The sequence below is a fragment of the Cydia fagiglandana genome, chromosome 14 (genome assembly GCF_963556715.1).
Source record: "Cydia fagiglandana chromosome 14, ilCydFagi1.1, whole genome shotgun sequence".
Lineage (NCBI taxonomy): Eukaryota > Metazoa > Arthropoda > Insecta > Lepidoptera > Tortricidae > Cydia > Cydia fagiglandana.
In genome coordinates, this window is record NC_085945.1 from 17,725,724 (window position 1) to 17,748,533 (window position 22,810).

General features: G+C 41.3%; 3 protein-coding genes across 4 annotated transcripts in view; 2 read left to right on the forward strand and 1 right to left on the reverse strand.

Annotated features, from left to right (window-relative positions):
• Positions 1-732: 732 nt before the first annotated feature.
• LOC134670568 (uncharacterized) lies at positions 733-2,086 on the forward strand. Its single transcript, XM_063528373.1, has one exon. It carries the CDS (start codon positions 820-822, stop codon positions 2,023-2,025), a length of 1,206 nt encoding a protein of 401 aa, XP_063384443.1. The 5' UTR covers positions 733-819; the 3' UTR covers positions 2,026-2,086.
• A 5,498-nt stretch (positions 2,087-7,584) lies between these two features.
• On the forward strand, positions 7,585-11,466 carry LOC134670867 (uncharacterized). Its single transcript, XM_063528683.1, has 3 exons — positions 7,585-7,599; positions 8,371-10,694; positions 11,308-11,466. Exons 1-3 carry the CDS (start codon positions 7,585-7,587, stop codon positions 11,420-11,422), a joined length of 2,454 nt encoding a protein of 817 aa, XP_063384753.1. The 3' UTR covers positions 11,423-11,466.
• Positions 11,467-15,602: 4,136 nt separating this feature from the next.
• The window catches only part of LOC134670916 (alpha-N-acetylgalactosaminidase), a 115,423-nt gene continuing 108,215 nt past the window's right edge, over positions 15,603-22,810 (reverse strand). The window contains exons 8-10 of one of the 2 annotated variants that reach the window (XM_063528748.1): positions 21,887-22,051; positions 19,643-19,719; positions 15,603-15,719 (exon numbers count right to left, since the gene is read on the reverse strand). In XM_063528748.1, the coding sequence (XP_063384818.1) occupies positions 15,614-15,719; positions 19,643-19,719; positions 21,887-22,051 (348 nt within the window). In that variant the 3' untranslated portion in view covers positions 15,603-15,613. Of the gene's footprint in view, positions 15,721-19,642; positions 19,720-21,886; positions 22,052-22,810 lie in introns of both variants that reach the window. The other variant, XM_063528749.1, reaches the window with a different exon arrangement.

Here is a 22,810-nt window from a genome sequence, read left to right on the forward strand (position 1 = left end):
GCAGCTGTCAAAAATCGTCAGGTCAACAAGTCTGCGGTGGCTGAGCATTTGCTGGAGTCAGGACCAAACCACTGGATTGAGCTGCATAACCCTAAAATCCTCTCAACGGATCGCCATTTCTACAGTAGAAAAGTGCGGGAAGCCATTGAAATAAAAAAACATTGCAATTTTAATCGGGACGAGGGTTTTAAGATCTCATCCACATGGAATCCAGTCATTAGTAAATGTAAGCGGAAACGAATATCGACAGTCGATAAATCGAATATCGTTAGTGTTGTGTGTCGACAGAGTGACATCCCTAGTGCGCAAAACGTTCAAACTGATAAACAAGACCAAGTGCGGGTAGTTCGAAAAACTCGCGCGGCTAGAAGATGTTGATGTCAACTTGAGCCAGTCTTCTCCGAGACCACGGGGACAACGCCGTCCTCGAAACGTCGGAGGTAAATCTTAAAACTTAAATACGCGATTAAGTCCCGTTGTGCAGTTTGATAAGGTAGATTATACTTTGCCATCTGCTAGGTATTAAACAATATTATTATTAAAAAATAATTACGCATTCCAATAACCCACTTTGAATCAACTCAAATTCTGTAAGATATTAAAATAACTAAAGATAAAAATACACGATTTACCTGTTAATTCTATTCGTCCTTCGTTCCATCTTGGTTCCATCGAAATTATTTTAAGTATTTTGTGAACGCATTTGATTATTCATTTGACGTGTAACTTTGACATGAAACTAACACGTATTTTTAAACGTATTACACTTTAAATTTTTAGTGTCTTATTCTAATATAAAAAATCTAAAGTGCTATTTAAATGTTTCACCGTTTATATCTCTTGGTTCTTTGTATATTCAACGCTTCTCCTGGTCAAAGATGTGTGCTGAATTCTCGGTCTCATTTCGGACAACCGTTGCCGGTATTTATGAGGAATGGTAGACTTTTGGAGCCCGACGATCGTTATGGAAACGTGGAGATGAACAGCGGAGACACCTTGACTCTAAGTTGTGGGAGCTCAGGGCCTATATCGCACCCTTACGCCTTTCGGCAGCTCACAACTGCTACTATAACTTGCGAAGCTGGCGATAACTTTAGAAACGATGATTGGCTAAACGCGCCGGCTAGCTTCAGCCAATTTCGCTGTCAGGATCCACCAGACTATATTAGTAAACGCACGAATCAAACTTGCTTTAATACGCATCATATCTACGAAGTTGGGTATCAGATTGACCATGAATGGTACCCGGTATACCAGTCCTGCTTCGATGAAGATGTCCTCAGACCTGTGTATTCAAAATACACCCAGAAGCCATATAACGCTATGTATCAAACGAGAGTAGATAGACCTTATTTTAAAGCGGATGGCAATTATCGAACTATTCCAGTGGAATCTTTGTTCTCTCCTTCGGGTCAGAGGGCAGCTATCGGAAAGCTCGTAGGGCCTGCTATCGACTGCTACGTTACTAGATCCGAGGAGATGTCTAGAGGCCATTTAGCTGCGAAAACAGACTTCGTATTTGCGTTCGGGGAAAGAGCTACGTTCCACTACGTAAACTGCGCGCCTCAGTGGAAGAACTTCAACGGAGGAAACTGGAACACCTTAGAAGTTGACTTGAGAAACCACGTCCACCAATCTGGATATAATACAATAATATACACGGGAACTTTTGGAGTGACCAGCCTTTTTAACCAATATGGAGAACGTGTTGATCTCTATCTTGCGAATGATAATAACAACAATCCGGTGATTCCAGTCCCCCAATATTATTATAAAGTGGTTTATGATACGGATTCTCGCAAGGGTATCGCCTTTGTGGGTATAAATAACCCGTTTTACACTCCAAGCGAGGCTAGGGACCTGTTTTTCTGTGAGGACGTGTGTAGGGGCAACCCGGAATTTGGCTGGTTGACATGGTACCCGGATAACCCATCGGAAGGATACACTTTTTGTTGTAGAGTTGAGGATTTTCGGTGTACGGTTAATCATTTACCGGAATTTGAGGTTACAGGATTGCTAACGTGACTAAAAAAATAACTGATCGTTGTGTACTGTTCTAAGTATTTATATTTTTATAAAATGTATTATTTATTTGATAGTAAATTATATTACGTTGTATTTTTTTATTGAAAAAATGGTAACATTTATAATATTCCCTGTTCGATAATTTTTAGATAAGAATTCTATCTTGTTTCATACTTTTTAGAGCGCGATTTGCAGTAGTCGGGTTTTAGTTTTTGAACTTATTTTTTATTTAATTAATTTTGGGGTCATGATTTCGTTACTAACTATTTGAAGTCACTTGATATTGCCTTTGCGAGGGCGTCCACAGTTCAGAAATGCATGCAGAGAGCCGCATATATCGGGCTACGCCCGACTCTTTTAGTATGAGGGCGCCGAAGGCGCCCTGCTTTGGAACGAGTACAGCGAGCCTAGTATGTCGAGCTGCGCCCGACATTTTTAGTATGAGGGCGCCTTCGGCGCCCGGCTTTGGAACGCGTACGTCGGGCTACGCCCGACTCTTTTAGTGTGAGGGCGCCAAAGGCGCCCGGCTTTGGACCGCGTACAGCGAGCCTCGTACGTCGGGCTGCGCCCGACTCTTTTAGTATGAGGGTGCCTTCGGCGCCCGGCTTTGGAACGCGTACGTCGGGCTACGCCCGACTCTTTTAGTGTGAGGGCGCCGAAGGCGCCCGGCTTTGGAACGCGTACGTCGGGCTACGCCCGACTCTTTTAGTATGAGGGCGCCGAAGGCGCCCGGCTTTGGAACGCGTACAGCGAGCCTATTGGTATAAGGGCGCCTTCGGCGCCCGGCTTTGGAACGCGTACGTCGGGCTGCGCCCAACTCTTTTAGTATGAGGGCGCCTTCGGCGCCCGGCTTTGGAACGCTTACGTCGAGCTGCGCCCGACATTTTTAGTATGAGGGCGCCTTCGGCGCCCGGCTTTGGAACGCGTACGTCGGGCTACGCCCGACTCTTTTAGTGTGAGGGCGCCAAAGGCGCCCGGCTTTGGACCGCATACAGCGAGCCTCGTTCGTCGGGCTACGCCCGACTTTTTTAGTATCATTACTTATTTTTACCCGACTACGGCAACGCAAAAGGAGGGTTATGATTTTGACCGGTATGTATGTGGGTATGTATGTATGTATGTATGTTCATTTGTTCCCTCAGAACTCCTAAAATACGCATTATAATTTGACAAACGATATGTCATTCGAATCGTCTTAAGCGTCCGCTGGTTATAGGCTATATGACGTCACAAAAAAAGGAACACGGCGCCCTCTAGAGGTCATAAAGGCACGAACCAAAAAAATAAAAATAAGTAATGATGGCGTGTTGTATATCATTTGAAAGAGCTCAATTAGCACATTTCAAATATATACATATTGTTAGCTTTTGCACCCGGCTTTGCTTACATGAACCCGATAAAACATTAATTTATCGGGTAGGTAATTCGAACTACGAATCTATAAGCGCTCTGAATTCTATTCGCGTATTACCCGATTAAGGCGATACAAGAAGGTTTTTGCAAAAGAAATCTGTTTGGCCACTATATACATGGTGTTTTTTAATGATCTGCAATATTTTATAAAGTGAATAGGTATAGAAGTCCAGATCAGCCAAAATGCAGGAAACAGCCCTACATTCCCTACAAGAGACGTACGAGGCACGCTGTACGTACGAGGCTCGCTGTACGCGGCAAAGCGGCGCCCTCATACTAAAAGAGACGGGCACAGCCCGACGTACGAGGCTCGCTGTACGCGGTCCGAAGCCGGGCGCCTTCGGCGCCCTCATACGGAAAGAGTCGAGCGTGGCCCGACGAACGCGTTCCAAAGCCGGGCGCCAAAGGCGCCCTCATACTAAAAGAGTCGGGCGCAGCCCGACGTACGAGGTTCGCTGTACGCGTTCCAAAGCCGGGCACCGAAGGCGCCCCCATACTAAAAGAGTCGGGCGTAGCCCGACGAACGAGGCCCGCTGTACGCGTTCCAAAGCCGGGCGCCTTCGGCGCCCTCATACTAAAAGAGTCGGGCGCAGCCCGACGTACGCGTTCCAAAGCCGGGCGCCGAAGGCGCCCTCATACTAAAAGAGTCGGGCGCAGCCCGACGTACGAGGTTCACTGTACGCGTTCCAAAGCCGGGCGCCGAAGGCGCCCCCATACTAAAAGAGTCGGGCGTAGCCCGACGAACGAGGCTCGCTGTACGCGTTCCAAAGCCGGGCGCCTTCGGCGCCCTCATACTAAAAGAGTCGGGCGCAGCCCGACGTACGCGTTCCAAAGCCGGGCGCCGAAGGCGCCCTCATACTAAAAGAGTCGGGCGCAGCCCGACGTACGCGTTCCAAAGCCGGGCGCCTTCGGCGCCCTCACACTAAAAGAGTCGGGCGTAGCCCGACGTACGCGTTCCAAAGCCGGGCGCCGAAGGCGCCCTCATACTAAAAGAGTCGGGCGCAGCCCGACGTACGAGGCTCGCTGTACGCGGTCCAAAGCCGGGCGCCTTTGGCGCCCTCACACTAAAAGAGTCGGGCGTAGCCCGACGTACGCGTTCCAAAGCCGGGCGCCGAAGGCGCCCTCATACTAAAAATGTCGGGCGCAGCTCGACGTAAGCGTTCCAAAGCCGGGCGCCGAAGGCGCCCTCATACTAAAAGAGTTGGGCGCAGCCCGACGTACGCGTTCCAAAGCCGGGCGCCGAAGGCGCCCTTATACCAAAAGGCTCGCTGTACGCGTTCCAAAGCCGGGCGCCTTTGGCGCCCTCATACTAAAAGAGTCGGGCGTAGCCCGACGTACGCGTTCCAAAGCCGGGCGCCTTCGGCGCCCTCACACTAAAAGAGTCGGGCGTAGCCCGACGTACGCGTTCCAAAGCCGGGCGCCGAAGGCACCCTCATACTAAAAGAGTCGGGCGCAGCCCGACGTACGAGGCTCGCTGTACGCGGTCCAAAGCCGGGCGCCTTTGGCGCCCTCACACTAAAAGAGTCGGGCGTAGCCCGACGTACGCGTTCCAAAGCCGGGCGCCGAAGGCGCCCTCATACTAAAAATGTCGGGCGCAGCTCGACATACTAGGCTCGCTGTACTCGTTCCAAAGCAGGGCGCCTTCGGCGCCCTCATACTAAAAGAGTCGGGCGTAGCCCGATATATGCGGCTCTCTGCATGCATTTCTGAACTGTGGACGCCCTCGCAAAGGCAATATCAAGTGACTTCAAATAGTTAGTAACGAAATCATGACCCCAAAATTAATTAAATAAAAAATAAGTTCAAAAACTAAAACCCGACTACTGCAAATCGCGCTCTAAAAAGTATGAAACAAGATAGAATTCTTATCTAAAAATTATCGAACAGGGAATATTATAAATGTTACCATTTTTTCAATAAAAAAATACAACGTAATATAATTTACTATTTTTTTTTATATATGTATTTACAGAGATTCAGAGGATAGCCGTGGTCGTATGCCACTTTACCTTAAAGTTTATAATCGTGGCATACGACCACGGTGATCCTCTGAATCTCTGTAAATATATAAAAAAATAGAAAATTATATTACGTTGTATTTTTTTATTGAAAAAATGGTAACATTTATAATATTCCCTGTTCGATAATTTTTAGATAAGAATTCTATCTTGTTTCATACTTTTTAGAGCGCGATTTGCAGTAGTCGGGTTTTAGTTTTTGAACTTATTTTTTTTATTTTTTTGGTTCGTGCCTTTATGACCTCTAGAGGGCGCCGTGTTCCTTTTTTTGTGACGTCATATAGCCTATAACCAGCGGACGCTTAAGACGATTCGAATGACATATCGTTTGTCAAATTATAATGCGTATTTTAGGAGTTCTGAGGGAACAAATGAACATACATACATACATACCCACATACATACCGGTCAAAATCATAACCCTCCTTTTGCGTTGCCGTAGTCGGGTAAAAAGAAATAGTTACTTAATTTGACAGGTACCCAATTTCTACGTAGATAAATATGTCAGAATTGTCAGAATTGTCAGAAAACCTATTAGTTATAATTATTATACTTCACTACACTGTATAAAATAAAGTCCCCGCCGCGTCTGTCTGTGTGTTTCTTCTTGATAAACTCAAAAACTACAGAACGAATTTTCATGCGGTTTTCACCTGTCAATAGAGTGATTCTCGAAGAAGGTTTAGGTGTACAATTTTTTAACCAGTGCGAAGCCGGGGCGGGTCTTTTTCTGATTCTGATTACTTACTTATGATCTAATTTTAAAAATAATACTAATGTAACTCGCTTTTTTGGTAAATAAATAGTTATATTGATAAACGCGTGCCAATCAGGGAATATGTATAATGTACCTATTTCGAGCCAATGCCCTCTTCTACAGATAAGTAGTGACCGTTATGAATATAAGCGTCTTATCACCACTATGCGAATATAATGACACGGCCCAAATATTTCCGTATACCTATAGGCAATTAAAACTGATTATTGAGATATAAGTATTATGTGAAAACTGGTCTAATGTGACCGTACTACACTGATCTACCACACACAGACACATGAAAACTTATTTAATACCACACCAACTCGAAAAAGCATTCTTTATTATAAAAAAAAACCAATGACAGGGTTGCATTTTAATCACAAGAGTGGTAAAGTAAGTTCGAGTTGTTTTCTCATGTTGGCTAGTAGAACTGACTTTTAAATGTTGATTTTGAAAGATACAAACCATATTTTTGTATTTTTCTCGCGTTGGTTTGACTCGTTGGCAATGCTTGTTTAACTCTCGTGCCTTGAAACCCTCGCGACGCTGAACATTTCACTTTTTGAACCAATTAACCGCTTCGCTCGCAGTTCAATTATGGAGTCTTGCTTGCTCGGGTATCAATAGTGGTTGTGGTAGTAGCACGAGTGGTTGAACATCAGCTTTGTCCCCTTGTAAAACAAATAACTATTTCAATATTGGTTTAACTTTCTATTGTTAAGAGCCCTTCAACGTGCACACTAGCGCCACAGGTAAATAATCGTGGTTATTTAAATTTAACGAAAGATATTGAAAAAAGGGGGCCGCTACGTACTGTATTGTGTATTTAAGTACCTTTTGAATACATCAAACTAGTTTTTGTGTGGCTGGTTTCGTCGATCTAGGAACTCAAAACAAAAACGGCCGTTTTAACTTTGGACGCATAGATTGACGAATCCAGCAACATAAAAACTAGTCTGATGTATTCAAAAGGTACTTAAATACACAATACAGTACGTAGCGGCCCCCTTTTTTCAATATCTTTCGTTAAATTTAAATAATCACGATTATTTAGCTGTGGCGCTAGTGTGCACGTTGAAGGGCTCTTATCACTCTCAAATATGGAGGTGAAAGAAATGGTTATCACATAATGAAGTCACTTACTAAATGAACATCCTAGTGTCTAATTAGTTTATAGCCTCCAAACGAGCTTAAACCGACCTAGGAATCTAAATGGATATTAATAGCCATATTGATTATGATTCACTATCGTTCATTAAACGTTAATGCATTGATGAAGGAAATGTTATAATTAGGCTGGCGGCCAAGTTAGATGCCATTTGCTTATTGTGATCTGGTCAGGCTGTGTGAAACTTGTGTTTGTTCGAAATGAGGATATTTTTGGTAAGTTGTATATTATGTTTTGATAATTTTAAGTTCGCTGTAGGAATTTGTATAGTTATTTTCTTTCACATTACTAATGTTAATAAGCTTCTAATGTTAACTAGAGCCTGATTATCAAAATCGGTCGACTGGTAGAAAATGCCTTCAGGCATTAAGTCTGTTAGTCATTTGTTTATTTTTTTGTATAAAAATAAATATAATTGGACCACGCTAAGTTTTCATGCCAAGTGCTACGTCATACAGGGGGTCTATCTATACCGCAAAATCGGAAATCGAAATTTCTTTATGTGCCTCGCTCGAATATGCAAGAGTTAAAGAGATACAGATGTCAACTGAAATAGCAACTTCGTCTAATATAGCTATGGTAATTTTATATATTGAATCTACACTTATTTACTAAGCTATTTATAATCTACTGATAAAATATGATTTTGGTTTTTCACTACGAGCGAATGTCACCGCATTAGGGTTTGTGTACACTCAACTCTATACACATCGTTTTATGTTGACAAAACAAGTTTTTTTTCGATGCTTTCTTGAGAAGATTAAGATATGATACAAAATTGTTTATTCAAGTAGGCATATACAATGCGCTTATGAACGTCAAACAAAGCTACACCGGCTCCAACCTCTGCCTGGAAAAGATTTAAATCCCCTCTCAGTTGGTTTTTTTACACATTTTAATAGGATATTATAAGGGTGTGTAAGTATAATTCTCTATTGTGTAAGTATAATTCTCTATTGTGTAAGTATAATTCTCTATTCTTTCAGATATTTTATTCTGCGGCCATAATAATTGCATTAGCCGATGCCCAACGAAAGTCTAACATCACCAAACCGGTCGTAAACCTCGAGAAACGACCACGTACTCCAATATGGCATCGACCCCCCGAGGAGAGAAGAAAACTATCAATTTTCCCAAGAAACAATGTAAAGTTTGTGGTCACCCCCAAACCTGTGAACGACGAGCCAAAGGAGTCACCAATTAAAAGGCCGCTAATGAGAAAGTTTATAACGCAGGACAATAACGAGAAAGGAACATGGTCATTCGCACCAAGAAAGCCTCTCATGAAGACACAGCGGTTCACTGTGACTTTGGCACCGCCAAAATCTAGCAACCAAAAAGCCATTGACCATATGGAATCTGAAGAATCAAAAAAGGTACCAATAGTGCTTAGTAATATAAACACCAAGTCAGAATCAACAAAACATCATAATATAAACAAAGGAAATCTAATTGAATCGGTGAAAATAAGAAAGGACCCTTTAGCATCTAAAAACTTACATAAAGTTGAACAGAATATTACTAGGCAAGGCATTTTACAAACAGCGAAGGGAAATGACACACAAACTACCCAAATAGTTCAAAAGAACGATACTAAATCTCGACCAACATTTGGTGAAGACTTAATCGATGTAAGAAGTTTCAACGATGACGATGTTGTTTTGGATACAAACGAAACTATAAACAAGGATCAAAATGAGTATGAGTCTCTTAATAAAACAGCTGATACGCCTAAAACAGAGGAAGATACAGTTGAAAGCAGAGCAGTCGATTTAAATGAAATTAAATATCCAGGTGACTATGACAATAATTCATTGAAAATGGGCAGTGATGGATCTAATAATCATAAAGCCGGACAGATTATAAACTTCAATGACCTTGAAATAATGTTAGAAAAAATTGTAAATATTACTGAACAATCAAATAGTAGCTCAACATCCGACTTAAAAGACAGTGGTGCTTTCGTCATATTAAACAACGAAACCAGTATAGATGAAATACCTCAGTTTGATGTCACAAAATCGAACGATTTTTATGATGTTATAACCCTTAGCACTGATGATAAAGAAAATATTCAGGGTTACTTTAACAAGGCGAATCAAAAAGTGCACCCTGCAAGCGAGACCAATGTACTAAATGAAAAAGATATCAATGAACATGTAGCGGAGTCTTTGATGGCAAGGAACTTGGAAAGCCAAATAAATTTTATCGAGAACTACACAGTTAGCGCTGCTAATAGTGAAATGTATCAAGAACAGAAGGAAAGTGTAGGCTCAAAAGTGCAAGACTTTAAAATAAATACTGATGAGACTTCAAAATATACCACAGCTCATACTATTGAAGGTGAAGTAACCGGTAATGACTCAATAGAAGAGCTTACAAAAGATAATAAAAATAATTCGGAGACCTCGAATGCGCTAAATCTTTCGCTTGAAATATATGAATCTAACATGCCTTTGAGCATAGAAGAAATTTCTAGTGATTGCGATGAAAATAATTGTAATGAATCTACGCCAGGCAAATTAAACTTAACAATCGAAGAAACCTCTAACGACGAATTAATTGATAACTTGTCTTTCGGCGAAATTTCAAACAAATCGACCAGCGACGCGTCCAACGATTACGCAGAAGAGCGTTCTAATGAGTCATTCATTAATAAATCTGACATCTTACGTAATGAGCCTATCTCAAATGAATCGTCTTTTAATACGACAGGCGAAGAGTTATCTAATGAGTTGAATGCAGATAAATCTAATACTTTAACTGAAGAAATTATAAGTGAACCTTTAGTAGAATCGTCGGATAATTTCACTGGAGAGCAACTCTCAAATGAGTCATCTTCAAATATGGCTGGAGAAGAGTTATCAAACGAATCTTTTGCAGATAAATCTGTCAATTTTGAAGAGATTTCAAACGATTCCATGATTGAAAACTCCAACAGTTTTTCTGGGGAACAAATCTCAAATGAATCATCAAACATAACCGAGGAAGAAACATCCAATGAGTCTTATTTGATTGATGATGTTACAAATGAAAGCATTGAAACCTCTGACAATATAACAGAAGAGGAATCCTCAAATGAATCATCATTAAATACAGCAAGCGAAGAAATATCAAATGAGTTCATTGAGAATTTTTCAAATGAAAGCATCGAAGCATCTTATAATTTAACTGCAGTGCCACAGGAATTGTCGAGCGACAATTCGGACAATGTTACCGATGAAAGGATACCTGACGAGATAGTGGCTAGTGAGCAACGGACAAGCGCAGAAGAAATTGCGGAGAAGGCATTGATAAATAGATTCAAAAGGTAAATGTACGAGATTATTTTTGTACATTAAGTAGGTACTTGTTTCTTTAATTAACATTTTTCTTAATTAACAGATTTCAAGTTTAATTTCAAGTTTATTGTAGTAATGATTATTTAAATAAGATTATGTTTATAATTACTTTAATCGCTGCATCCTTGGTATGCCGTAGTACTTATGGCACATCATAAGTAACAGTACTTATTTCATACTTAAGAGTATTGTTGACTAACAACCTATGGCCAATTATGTATGACTCGTTCGTTGTACAGTCAGCGTCGTATAGTAGGCAGCATCCAAAGTATTCAAATAGTTCGGTACACCATATAACTTGTATGGCGTACGGAACTATTTGAATACTTTGGATACTGCCTACTATACGACGCTGACTGTACTGTATGCACCTACTTTTTGAAGGCTAACCAATAATAGATGAGTAGGTACAATCAGCGTCATATAGTAGTCAGCATCCAAAGTATTCAAATAGTTCGGTACACCATATGATTTGTATGGCGTACCGAACTATTAGAATACTTTGGATGCTAATCATTAATAGATATGAGTAGGTACATACACATATACCTAGTAAATTTGTGATTTATATATTTGTTACAGGAGCAATAACATAATTGAGGAAGAAAGTGTACTAACAACCATCAGTGGATTCAGATACACGGGCCACGAAGTCACTCTGAATCACGACTTGACTTACAAGAACATCAACGCCTGAAAAAAAGCGCAGAGCAATTTCTCGACAGTGTAAATATATGAATAGTAGGAGTTTTGTTTTGGGTACAATATGATGTATGAGTAGGCCGTTAAAAAAATACCTTATAACATGCGTAATAATAATTGCTCTCTTCTTCTTCTTCCTCGCGTTATCCCGGCATTTCGCCACGGCTCATGAGAGCCTGGGGTCCGCTTGACAACTAATCCCATGATTTGACGTAGGCACTAGTTTTTACGAAAGCGACTGCCATCTGACCTTCCAACCCAGAGGGTAAACTAGGCCTTATTGGGATTAGTCCGGTTTCCTCAGGATGTTTTCCTTCACCGAAAACTGGTAAATATCAAACGATATTTCGTACATAAGTTCCGAAAAACTCATTGGTACGAGCCGGGGTTTGAACCCGCGACCTCCAGATTGCAAGTCGCACGCTCTCACCGCTAGGCCACCAGCGCTTCCAATTATAATTACTCTCTAATTACTTACAATTATCAAACCGCGTTACGTGGGCCATATACTGAAAGTTTCTGGATTCTGATATATGTATGAGACAACTTATTTTTTCTAAATGGCCAGTTCCAGGAATTTTCAGTATGCCCTAAGTATCAATGTCGCAGTTCATTGTGGTATCGTCTTGGGTCGTCCCTTTCGTATTTCGTCAAGTTCTTAAATTAGTCCTATTCTGCTTTCGTCACGCATTCTACATTGAAAGCCACCGACGATTGTGACGAATGTAGAATAGGACTAAATTAAGAACTTGACGAAAAACGAATGGGACGACCAAAGACAATACCTTCATTGTAAATAAGGGTTCGCAGAAATACTTACCCTAAATTTGCCTTCAGTACATAACTTCGCCTTTTTTTGATAACATTTATACAACAATTTAGCTAGGTAATTCATGAATTTTGTTTAGATCATCTATAGTTCGTTTTTTAGCATTAGAAATAAGGTAAACAATCTTGGTGTCTCTTTTTATTGAAAAACACCTTTTAAAAATGAGTCACTGCAAATATGTAATAATTATGAATCTAATACGATCATTAATATTCTTCTGCTTTCATAAGTAATAGTTACTGATTTTTAAAAAGCGTTTTTCAATTAAAACACATGTCAAGATCGCTTACCTTCTTTCAAGTTCTTTCTAATGCTAAAAAAAACGAACTATAGCATATACTAGTTTAAATGCTCCGTATGTTGAAATTTAATTTATTGCCAAGTGACTGCTTAGTATAATTAAATTACGTTGTCTAGTATTAAGTAACGTTTAAATAAAACAAACTACTTACATGTATAATTATTTATTATATTCTTTACAAAAAATCTTACAATTACAGGCACCTAAAAATGTACATCCTTACTCTAACACGCAATGGCAAAAACGATCCTCACATTTGTTACTCGAACTCTGTTCTACTTGATCACACTGAAATGAAATATAAATAAATGTAAACTAAGGCAAGACAACCAAAATATGACGGAAGCCCATAGCGGCATACTCTCCAAAGAAATTTAGAATTTTCTTTATATTATACATACTATTATGGTATCGTCTTGGGTCGTCCCATTCGTTTTTCGTCAAGTTCTTAAATTAGTCCTATTCTGCTTTCGTCACTCATTTTACATTGAAAGCCACCGACGATTGTGACGAAAGCAGAATAGGACTAATTTAAGTACTTGACGAAAAACTAATGGGACGACCCAAGACGATACCACTATTATAACCCCTTTGAAATTCGAGCGGAAAATCGGTGGAAAATAGTGAAATGCTAATTTTTAAAATACGAGCGACAGAAATTGGGAATCGAGTGGTATTGACCACTCGTTTTCAATTCTATTTGTAGAATTTAAATGCCGGGTACTTGAGATATTATTGAACGAAATACACGAAATCGAGCGGTCACTATATTTTTAAATTTTCCTACCCCAGTTAGCTTAATTACATGTATAGTGTACGCCGCTGTGGGTTCTGCATCTACGGTAACTACAGACACCAATATTACAACAGAGAACAGACTGGGAGCCACTGGGCACATTTACAACAGGATCTATCAGGTACAGGGATAAGGTCCACTATTTAATTACAATATGCTTTAATAAATTACATATTTCATACCTTTAAAAAGATTAGGTAATTTTGAATAATTTTACGGTTTAGACTCACTTGTTTTTAGTCACTCGTGCGACATGTTTCGGAGAGCCTAAGGTCTCCTTTCTCAAGCACTACTACTACAATTCTATGGCCGACGTCGACGCAACGTCGACGCAGCGTCGACGCAACTGCACAGCGACGTCATTTTCCATAGCGCTGGACCGACGCCGACAGACGCCGACGCTCGAAAGACGCCAGATGTGGGGGGGCCCTAACAGTGCGAGCAGCGTTCACGACGGCCGTTTATCGCGTACTGCGGCTAGTGCGTCTAAACCGTACGATTATTCAATGTTAGATGTCTCACAATAATTTAAATTCAAAGATTACTTAAGAAAATTACTGAGATTTTGCTTTCATCACAGGCTCTTTAATATACCTACTCGCATAAACTTAGAAAGTGGAAAAAAGTAAGAAGATTTATAAAAGAGGCTTGAATTGGTTCGTATAAATATACTTTCTCCTCGCACGGCTTTTCCTTCTAAATTAGCCGGACACTGCCGTGTCTAGATTTTCAATAATGTTAACCTTTATCTCGCAGATTAACAGAAAAAACGCCAATGTACAAATCACTGTCTCTTGTCACATGAAAACGAACCTTACCCCTACACCACTACTCCACTTCAGAAGCATTCCACAGGCTGTCCCGTACAAACGCATTTTATTTCGTGTACCTATGTTATATCTTAATTCGGTGTTTAATGCCAGTGATTATTTTTCTGGACATATTCCTGACCATTTGTCTGGACATATTCCTGACCCGGGTATGTCCTTAAACTACGTCCAAGACCACCGGTGGACGGGCAGCAGCGTCCCTCAAATTCGGTGTACTCGACTGCAATCGCCAACCCGCCTGCCAAGCGTGGCGATTATTGCATTCACCCCCCCTAAAAAAAGGGGGAGGCCTATGTTCAGCAGTGGACGTCTTATGGCTGAGATGATTCCTGACTATTTGTCACAGAGAAAGAAGCTCTTATCCATGCACGTGCTTGATAGCTGTAACTACCAGCCGTCGTATTACGGGTAGCTTCTTCCACCTTTTTCCACGTGATAAAATAACTGTCACTTTTTAACACCGTCGGATAGAAAGTGACGGACACCGTTTTATCCTTGGAGGATATAACCAACGGAGACGCCATGTCTAAAATTTTCGGTACAAAATAGTCTGCCGTTTTTTGCGGGGGAGGGGCGCATCAAATGTATAGGTACGTCATGTCAGATAAACGTCAGTCCATACATATGGTTGACATGAGGTTGACCATTGGCCGCCTATTTTCGACAGAGGGGAACGCCTGTTAATGGCGGCTCCATTGTTAATTACTCCGAGGTTTTATCACACTGTCACGTAGACAAGAACGACTATCATGTCCGTACAGCTGTTACCCTTATTTTGTTATAACAATAGAGATCACTAGAAATCATTCACGTGAGTACACTTGTAAACCTTTAGAAAATTCTCGTTTGCACGGGACAACGATAGACAACTTTATGGAATGCTCCTTCAAGGGTCATTCTCTGAGAATATGTCTGCGTTTGCCTCAATTTGCCACGACTCCTTATACATTTTGTATGGATCACAACATAGACTAGGAATCCTCTAGACGGAGTTTAGAGTAATTATTTCATGAAACCGATGCTGTCAAAAATACGGGGGTGCGGGGGTTGCCGTGATTGGTCCGTTCAAAGACACGGACGTCACACAAAGACCCTTTAGACTCGAAAATGGAGTAAAACTAGGTACCGTATTTGTGGCAGATGGGGTATAGCTACTATGCTCAGTCTGGAGGATGACTTGTCTGTGGATCACAATTAGTACGGCTACCACCAGTTTTGACATTGACAGATACGCTCGCGTCTACGTAAATTACTTTCTATACATCTAGCTTGCACTAATATGCGAGTACGAGCGAGATGCATAAAAAGTAAGTTACTTAGACGAGAGCGTATCTGTCAATGTCTAAACTGGTGGTAGTGGTTTAGACCGCAGACATATTTTTGGAGAACGACCCTCAATTGTACTCGCGTTCAGTTGTCGCTAGATGGCGTTACTTCTTCAGCCGGAACACGTCGTTGAGCGGCGAGTACGGCGTCCGCGTCGGGATGGCGTTGTACGCGTACGCGGGCTGCGCGTCCGCGCGCAGGATCACCACGCCTGTGGGGGGAGGGGGGGTTAGGATGTCGGTGTGGTGGTAGCGCTAAAGGAGACTGGTATAACCGAGCTGGTATAACCGAGCTGGTACAACTACAGTCACATGCAATAATATGCACAACGAAGCGTGCTAAAATATATGACACGCGGCTCGATTCACTATAATCTTTAGGTCGGGGCCGACCTAAAGATTTATGGCCTCATCGGAACGATCCTTTGGCGTTTACAATAGATATGAAATAGTAAAGATAATTGTGACGTTCCACGGCAAAAGGTACCTTATGGCGGCTGACGCTTATGTCGCACAGCGCCGCAATAATATTGAAGCGGTGGTAATAAATAGCGTAAGCGCCAATCGCCATACAGTACCTTTACCCGTGGGACGTCACATATCTTTACTACATCGTATCTAGTTAATCTCTAATTCATTTCCCGAATCGCGCCCATGCTCTTATGGCTGTACAAGTAAAGTGGTAGATATTTTTGCACGCGTCGTTGTGAAAAATATTATTGCATGTGACTGTACATGCGAAAAGCGTGTATGGTGTGGCAGTATCACACAGTACAGTCGCCATCAGATATATCGGAGCGGCCAAGACGCTCACAAATATCTGAACATGCCTCTATTGTCAAGGCGTTAGAGTGCGTGTTCAGATATTTTTGAGCGCCTCGACCGCTCCGATATATCTGATGGCGACTGTACCTATACATTAAACACGTTTCATACAGCTGTTGCTCTATCTATTAAGTCTTCTTTAGCACTACAACTGACTGGTTTAGGTCTTCCAATAAAGTCTTGATATAATAAGGTAACTGCCACTTGCAGCACTAACCCGAGTTTAACCGGTTAAAACGTTAACCCAGTGTCAAATTGTACTGGTAACTGTGATGTTTATTGATCGACGTATGTGATCGAACTGAAAATAAAAATCATTGAATGGAATTTGGAATAGGATTTGAATTTGAAAAGGGAATTTAGAATTTGTATGGTGCCAGAAATAGTATGAAGGTTGATAGTGTAACGTTTCGTTATACGCACCGTTACAGTAACCATGGTAACTCCAGGTTTAACCGGTTAACTCCGGGTTAGTGCCGTGGTACAAGTGGCGCTAAGGATAGAGAAAATATTCTTGAAATCGATTCTGTTTCAAAAATTGGTTAAGGTTTTCATCTGGTTTTGATACCACCTTGATTGTCATTAGGCACATCACTCGCAACAATAAGTGCGAGCGAGATGACACGAGTCTGATTGCATCACGAGCACCAATCAGCGTGCTGATTGATCAGAATCGACCTCCGTTTATGTTTATTCTACATTTAGAGCATTCCATGAAATCGTCTACCATTTGTCCCGTACAAACGCGATTTTCTGAAGACTTGCAGGTACAAGCGTTTCCTTTTCTATGACAAATGGTCAAAAATATGCGCTGAAAAATAATTGGCTACTTTAAATGCCGAAAAAAAAGTTGCAACACAGGAAATAAAATGCGTTTGTACGGGACAGCCCGTGGAATGCTCCATTTAGTAGAAATGGAAAGTTATTATTTAAATAAAGTAAAGAAATTTAAATAAAATTAACTAGTTTTATAGGTTAAATTATTGCTTGTATTACTTAAGCACTATTGTTACAATCTGTTAGGTATACAAGCGAGATCGTTGTGAAACTCGACTGTCAAATTACGGGCCAATTCGAGTCTTAGATACTGGATCTGATTCTGATACGATACTGACTGTTAGTGTCAAAAGTGAAATTATCAAAACTCGAATTGGCCCGATGTGTCATAAAATTAAGTGCGGGAAAACAAGAATGAGTGCGCATGGTTTACGTGTAATGTGCATCTAAAATCGTCGACATATTTCATGGCTCCTCCATTTATGCGTTAGAGGGAGCAAGTGATATTGTTATTTCATTCTTCCGCATGGCTGCGTCCCTTGGAGTGGCCAGCGCTGGCCCATGGTGTAGAGGAACCATCCATAACTGACTTGATTGGTTGCCAATCGACCGACAATGCCAAACCTTTTCCTTAAAAACCGGACAAGTGCGAGTCGGACTCGCCCACCGAGGGTTCCGTACTTTTTAGTATTTGTTGTTATAGCGGCAACAGAAATACATCATCTGTGAAAATTTCAACTGTCTAGCTATCACGGTTCGTGAGATACAGCCTGGTGACAGACGGACGGACAGCGGAGTCTTAGTAATAGGGTCCCGTTTTACCCTTTGGGTACGGAACCCTAAAAACTAATGCTTACTGTGTAATACGTAAAAAATAATTTGGGACCCAACGACGTAATTAACCCATATGTGATGGCTCCTCTACACGAATGGCCAACGCCGGCCAATCCAAGGGACGCAGCCATGCGGTAGACTGAGATAGCAATATCACTTGCTCCCTCTAATGCATAAATGCGTCCCTTGGATTGGCCGGCGTTGGCCATACGTGTAGAGGAGCCATGAAATGAGCGATTTGTGTGAATTGTCATCGCCCTTTCTCCTGTCCTTATCCCAAAGCCTTAGAGCATTTAGTAACTGGTCATGTTCTGTATAAAACAGTCTGCCAATTTTTGCGGGGGAGGGGCACGTCAAACCATGTCAGATAAACGTCAGTCCATACAAAAGCTTGCACAAATGTGCAAGGTTTTCGGCAGAGTGGTAAGCTCCTAAAGGCGACTCCAGTTATTATATGCTCTAATTTGGGCTTAGAGCTTATACCGGGTGTGGCCTGTAATATGAGCAAAAAATTAAACTGTAGGCTGTACTCCTCACACTGACCAACATTTGTTCAGCGACTTTTAAAAATAACTTGTGGTTTGATTTTTAATACACTTTAAAGTTTATTCTAAGACGCAATGTATTGCGAATTTTGTTATGTTTAAGGCGTGACAAGCAACGTCAATCACAATGATATGGCGTGGCGATAGCGTCCATTGAAGATAATATTTATTTTGTATGAAAAATAGGGAGTCTAAATACTTGATAATTTTTAAAAGTTGTAGAACAAAAGTGTCACCGTTTGAGGAGTACAGTACAATCTATGTTTTAATTATTTGCTCTTATTACAGGCCACACCCGGTATATGTGTAAGCCATGATGTATTGGGTCCCGTACCATACCTTCACCTCCTGTCCTGGCGTGGAATTCTGCTATCTTACACCGATAAAATAATATAAAGCTTTCCCAGCTGGCATCGGGTTTGTAGCCATACAACACCTTATGAAACACCGGCTGCCGAGTGATATTAGGGCTTCCATTCCAAAACTTTTTGATTAAACAAATCCTAATTGCGACATCACTAAATTCCTCGAGAATATGAACTAGGCCATTATATTAATTGCATGGGTTAATGTTAATGAACTTACAAGTTTCGTACGAAGCAAATATCTGGATTAATCACTTGAGAAATACCTATTTTACAATCATAATTCATCACTAGAGATATAGGTTGTTTCATCAGTTACGTTAAGATTTATGTTTTAGACCAAATAAAGTATTTCTATTCTATTTTATTCAAGTCATCAGAATCATTTTTGGAAAAAAATTATATTCAAAGAGTAGATAACTAAAACGTGACGTGAAATGCTTGTCAAGTTGCCAACTTATCATGGAACAACTTGAATTCTCTGATGTTTTTGAAATTTCCACTTTTCTCTAACCATTCTTAAAGTGTGCTGTGCGGATCCCTAGGTGCCCTAGCCTCTGTAGGGGTTCCGCGAGAAAAAGCGAAAACAAATAAATAACCAGAGCTCTCTATATCTTCGGTCCACAGTTAATTTGTCAAACGAAACTTGTCAAAAGGCTTCCGTCGCCAAAAAAGTTTTGAGAACCGCTGCTCTGGAGTAAATGGCTGGTCCTAGCAATAAAAGTCGTAGGTATGGAAGCCCCAGCGATGTTAGTCCGCGCCCAGATACTGAACAAGCGCAACACGTTCTACCTGAGGGGTTCACTTTCACTTTGATCTTCGTCTGCGGCGAGAGCACGCCGTAGTCCACGTCTTCGTACAGGTCCTAGAAAACAAAAATAGTTATTTGTTTCACTCGGGGGCAAAGTTGTTCTTTAACCGCTCGTGCTAATATTGATACCCGAGCAAGCGAAAGATTCCGAAATTGAACCACGAGTGTAGCGAGTGGTTCGAAAAATTGAATCTTGAGCGTTGCGAGGATTTCAAAGCACGAGGGTTAATCAAAATTTGCCCCCGTGTGAAACACAAAATTTTTCACCGCACCAACCCGAAGCAAATATTAAATGTAAAATATCAAACAAAATCAAACCAAATCAAATCCAAATGAATGTTATTAAATATTTATCATCCAACATCATCATCCGAAAGTCAATTCTACCATAAAACATAAGAAAACAATTCAAAATTAGCATTTCATTACTTTGCCTCACGTGTGAATAAAATGCAACTTTGCTATCAGTTTTTGAAGTGCAAAGTAAGCCTTTCTGAGCTGGTGTGATGAAAAGGACTTTATTATTCTACACTGTAAACAGGTAGAAGGAAACAAGAGCCAATACCCAGGGACTCCGTCTCCGTGCACACTGAAGGAGGCAGTTAGCCATCTGAAGACACTGCTAGGTTTGAGGAGCTGGGGTGGCTTGAGTAGTGCTACCTCGTTTTCACGCAAAATATGGTTGTCGATTTGCGGAAATTGTCCATTGTCCAGTACCTACAACTAACTACCGATACTACAATTTTAGGATTGGTAGTTGGCAAAACGCTCAAAGATATCTTTGGTAGCCAACGAGCGCCTGTTTCACCAACTTTGACAATTGACAATATGTACATTTCTGGGTCGGTACGTAACGACGGTGCATAACGCCAAAATTTACTTGTTGGACCAGAAATGTACGCTGAAGACGTGGTGAAATAGGGGCCAGGGATCGGAGACTAAAGGGACCCACTGATTAACAGTCCGCCGGACGGTATCGGCCTGTCAGAACAAAATTTTGACAGTTCCGAACAACTGACAGGCTGATACCGTCCGGCGGACTGTTAATCAGTGGGCCCCTTAAAGAATTCAAAGTTCCGCAGTGATTTTTGAGAGTATGACTTACTTAATCATAACGTAGGGAGAAAAAAGATAAAAGCAAAGGGAGGCAGGGGTAGACCAGGTAGCTACGTAGACCAGACGTCTTGCACTGAGTAAGATCTCCTGAGGGCTCGAAGTGGCAAAGCATTGGCAGACAAAAATTTAGTTTTAAGAAGTTTGATTCCCTTTACACGAAAAGAAGAAGAAAAAGCGTGTCGTGTAGTATCAAGAGGTCATGGATATGGCATACGAGAGGAAGAAATGGAAAATACTCCACCGACAAGAGGATATCTCTTATATTGAAGATGCGGAAAAGGCACTATAAGCTAAAAGATCAGCCGGCCTAGCCAAGGTTACAATCGCTATCGCTTCGACAAACGATTTGTGTCAGTCTATCACTCTTCCATATTAGTTCGACAGTCTGCCGTATTCGAACTTCAAGATATTCACAAGACACTAGATCCATTCTAGATACGTTATAGTTTAGATATCAACTAGTTCTCTTTTGCAGCGCAATTCGGGCAACTAATGTCACTTTTTGGATCTCTAAGTCATATCTTGTGGAAATCGTTCAAGAGTATCTCCAGAATCGCGCAAATGTCAAATTTGACAGGTTAGATCTTAAACATATCGTTATCGTATCTTGGTGATGTCTAATAGATGTCTATTTCAAAATCCGAATCGGGCCCAGTGACAGTTGCGTTTCGATCGCTACGGAGCGTAAGAGATTGGCATTTTGGCTACGCGGCCAGGGTGTTTAGAAGTCCCGGGGGCGTACGCAGTCGAATGCTGATAGTGATCCTGCGGCGCTCCTCTACAAGGCGGAGTTGGCATTCGTTGGTTTTAGACGGTAGTCCTATTACTGGTTAGTCCGTCATCGCTCCTAGTTCCCCCAGGCCAGGTGGCATCATCATCATCATCATCTCAGCCATAAGACGTCCACTGCTGAACATAAGCCTCCCCCTTTGGGAGGTGAATGCCATAATCGCCACGCTTGGCAGGCGGGTTGGCGAGTACACCGAATTTGAGGGACGCTGCTGCCCGTCCACCGGTGGTCTTGGACGTAGTGGGTCCGGTCAGGTGGGATGCGTTAAACGCATTTCCCCAACGTAAAAAAAGGGTGTTTAGAAGACTGCATTACCTCGACTCTGTACCCAGCAGGGTTGTTCAAACCCAGCTCCCGTAGTGTGACGGCCACGTCAGACGGCGTACCGTCCGTTCGTCTGTTGACGAAAGCCACGGCATACGAGTAGTATTGTCCTTGGATGGGCAGGATGGGGCGCGACCAGATTTCGATGCCTCGATGCTGGAATATTAGAAACAATTTATGATGTTAGGGTTTGTACTTATAAATTAGTTATTTTCAGGGTAGGTAGCTGCTGGTTTGACTAGTTTTAGAACAAAGGATTTGCAATTTTGTCTGATTGGCTGTCATCAATCACGTGCCATCCACTCACCACGAATAATTTTTTTGTTGTTTTTTTGTGTAAAGTAAGGGGTATTTAAGGAAAGGCTTGTAGGTTATTACATTTGGTTCGTCCAAGAAGACGTCATTTGCAACACGATCATAGGGCGTCTGACAAAATATGTAATGTAATCTACATGCGGCATATAAACTTAAAGAACCTGTTTGCTATGTAAAATATGCTTACTTTAAAGAACAATTATGTATGTACACAATCAACTTCCTATTACATAGATTACAATCTTGTTTACACACCTCAAGTGTTTCATTACTTAGAAACTGTTTCTATAAAAAAACACGACGCCTCACAATCAGTCGATGAGCAATTTTCAGACAGGATGCTAACAACTGTTTATTTTAATTAGACATGCTTTTTATGAGAAGTTTTTGCTGAAGGAAAATAAGTGTTTAGTGTTCGAATTGACTTTGGTAAACCACAAAGTTACTGTGTCATCAATGTCATCATATTGTACCCTGCAGTAAGCCGCAATCAATACGTCTTGATTATACTTATGCTAAAGTAAAAAAAAAAGAGCGCTTTGGTAAACTATGAAGTCACTTGTAGTACATAGTTGTACTTAGTTATAAAACGTATACCTG

Coding starts and splice junctions, on each gene's coding strand:
- LOC134670568 (XM_063528373.1), top strand. CDS start 820: ATGTTTCACCGTTTATATCTCTTGGTTCTTTGTATATTCAACGCTTCT.
- LOC134670867 (XM_063528683.1), top strand. Junction 10,695..11,307: donor TTGATAAATAGATTCAAAAG/GTAAATGTACGA, acceptor TATTTGTTACAG/GAGCAATAACATAATTGAGG.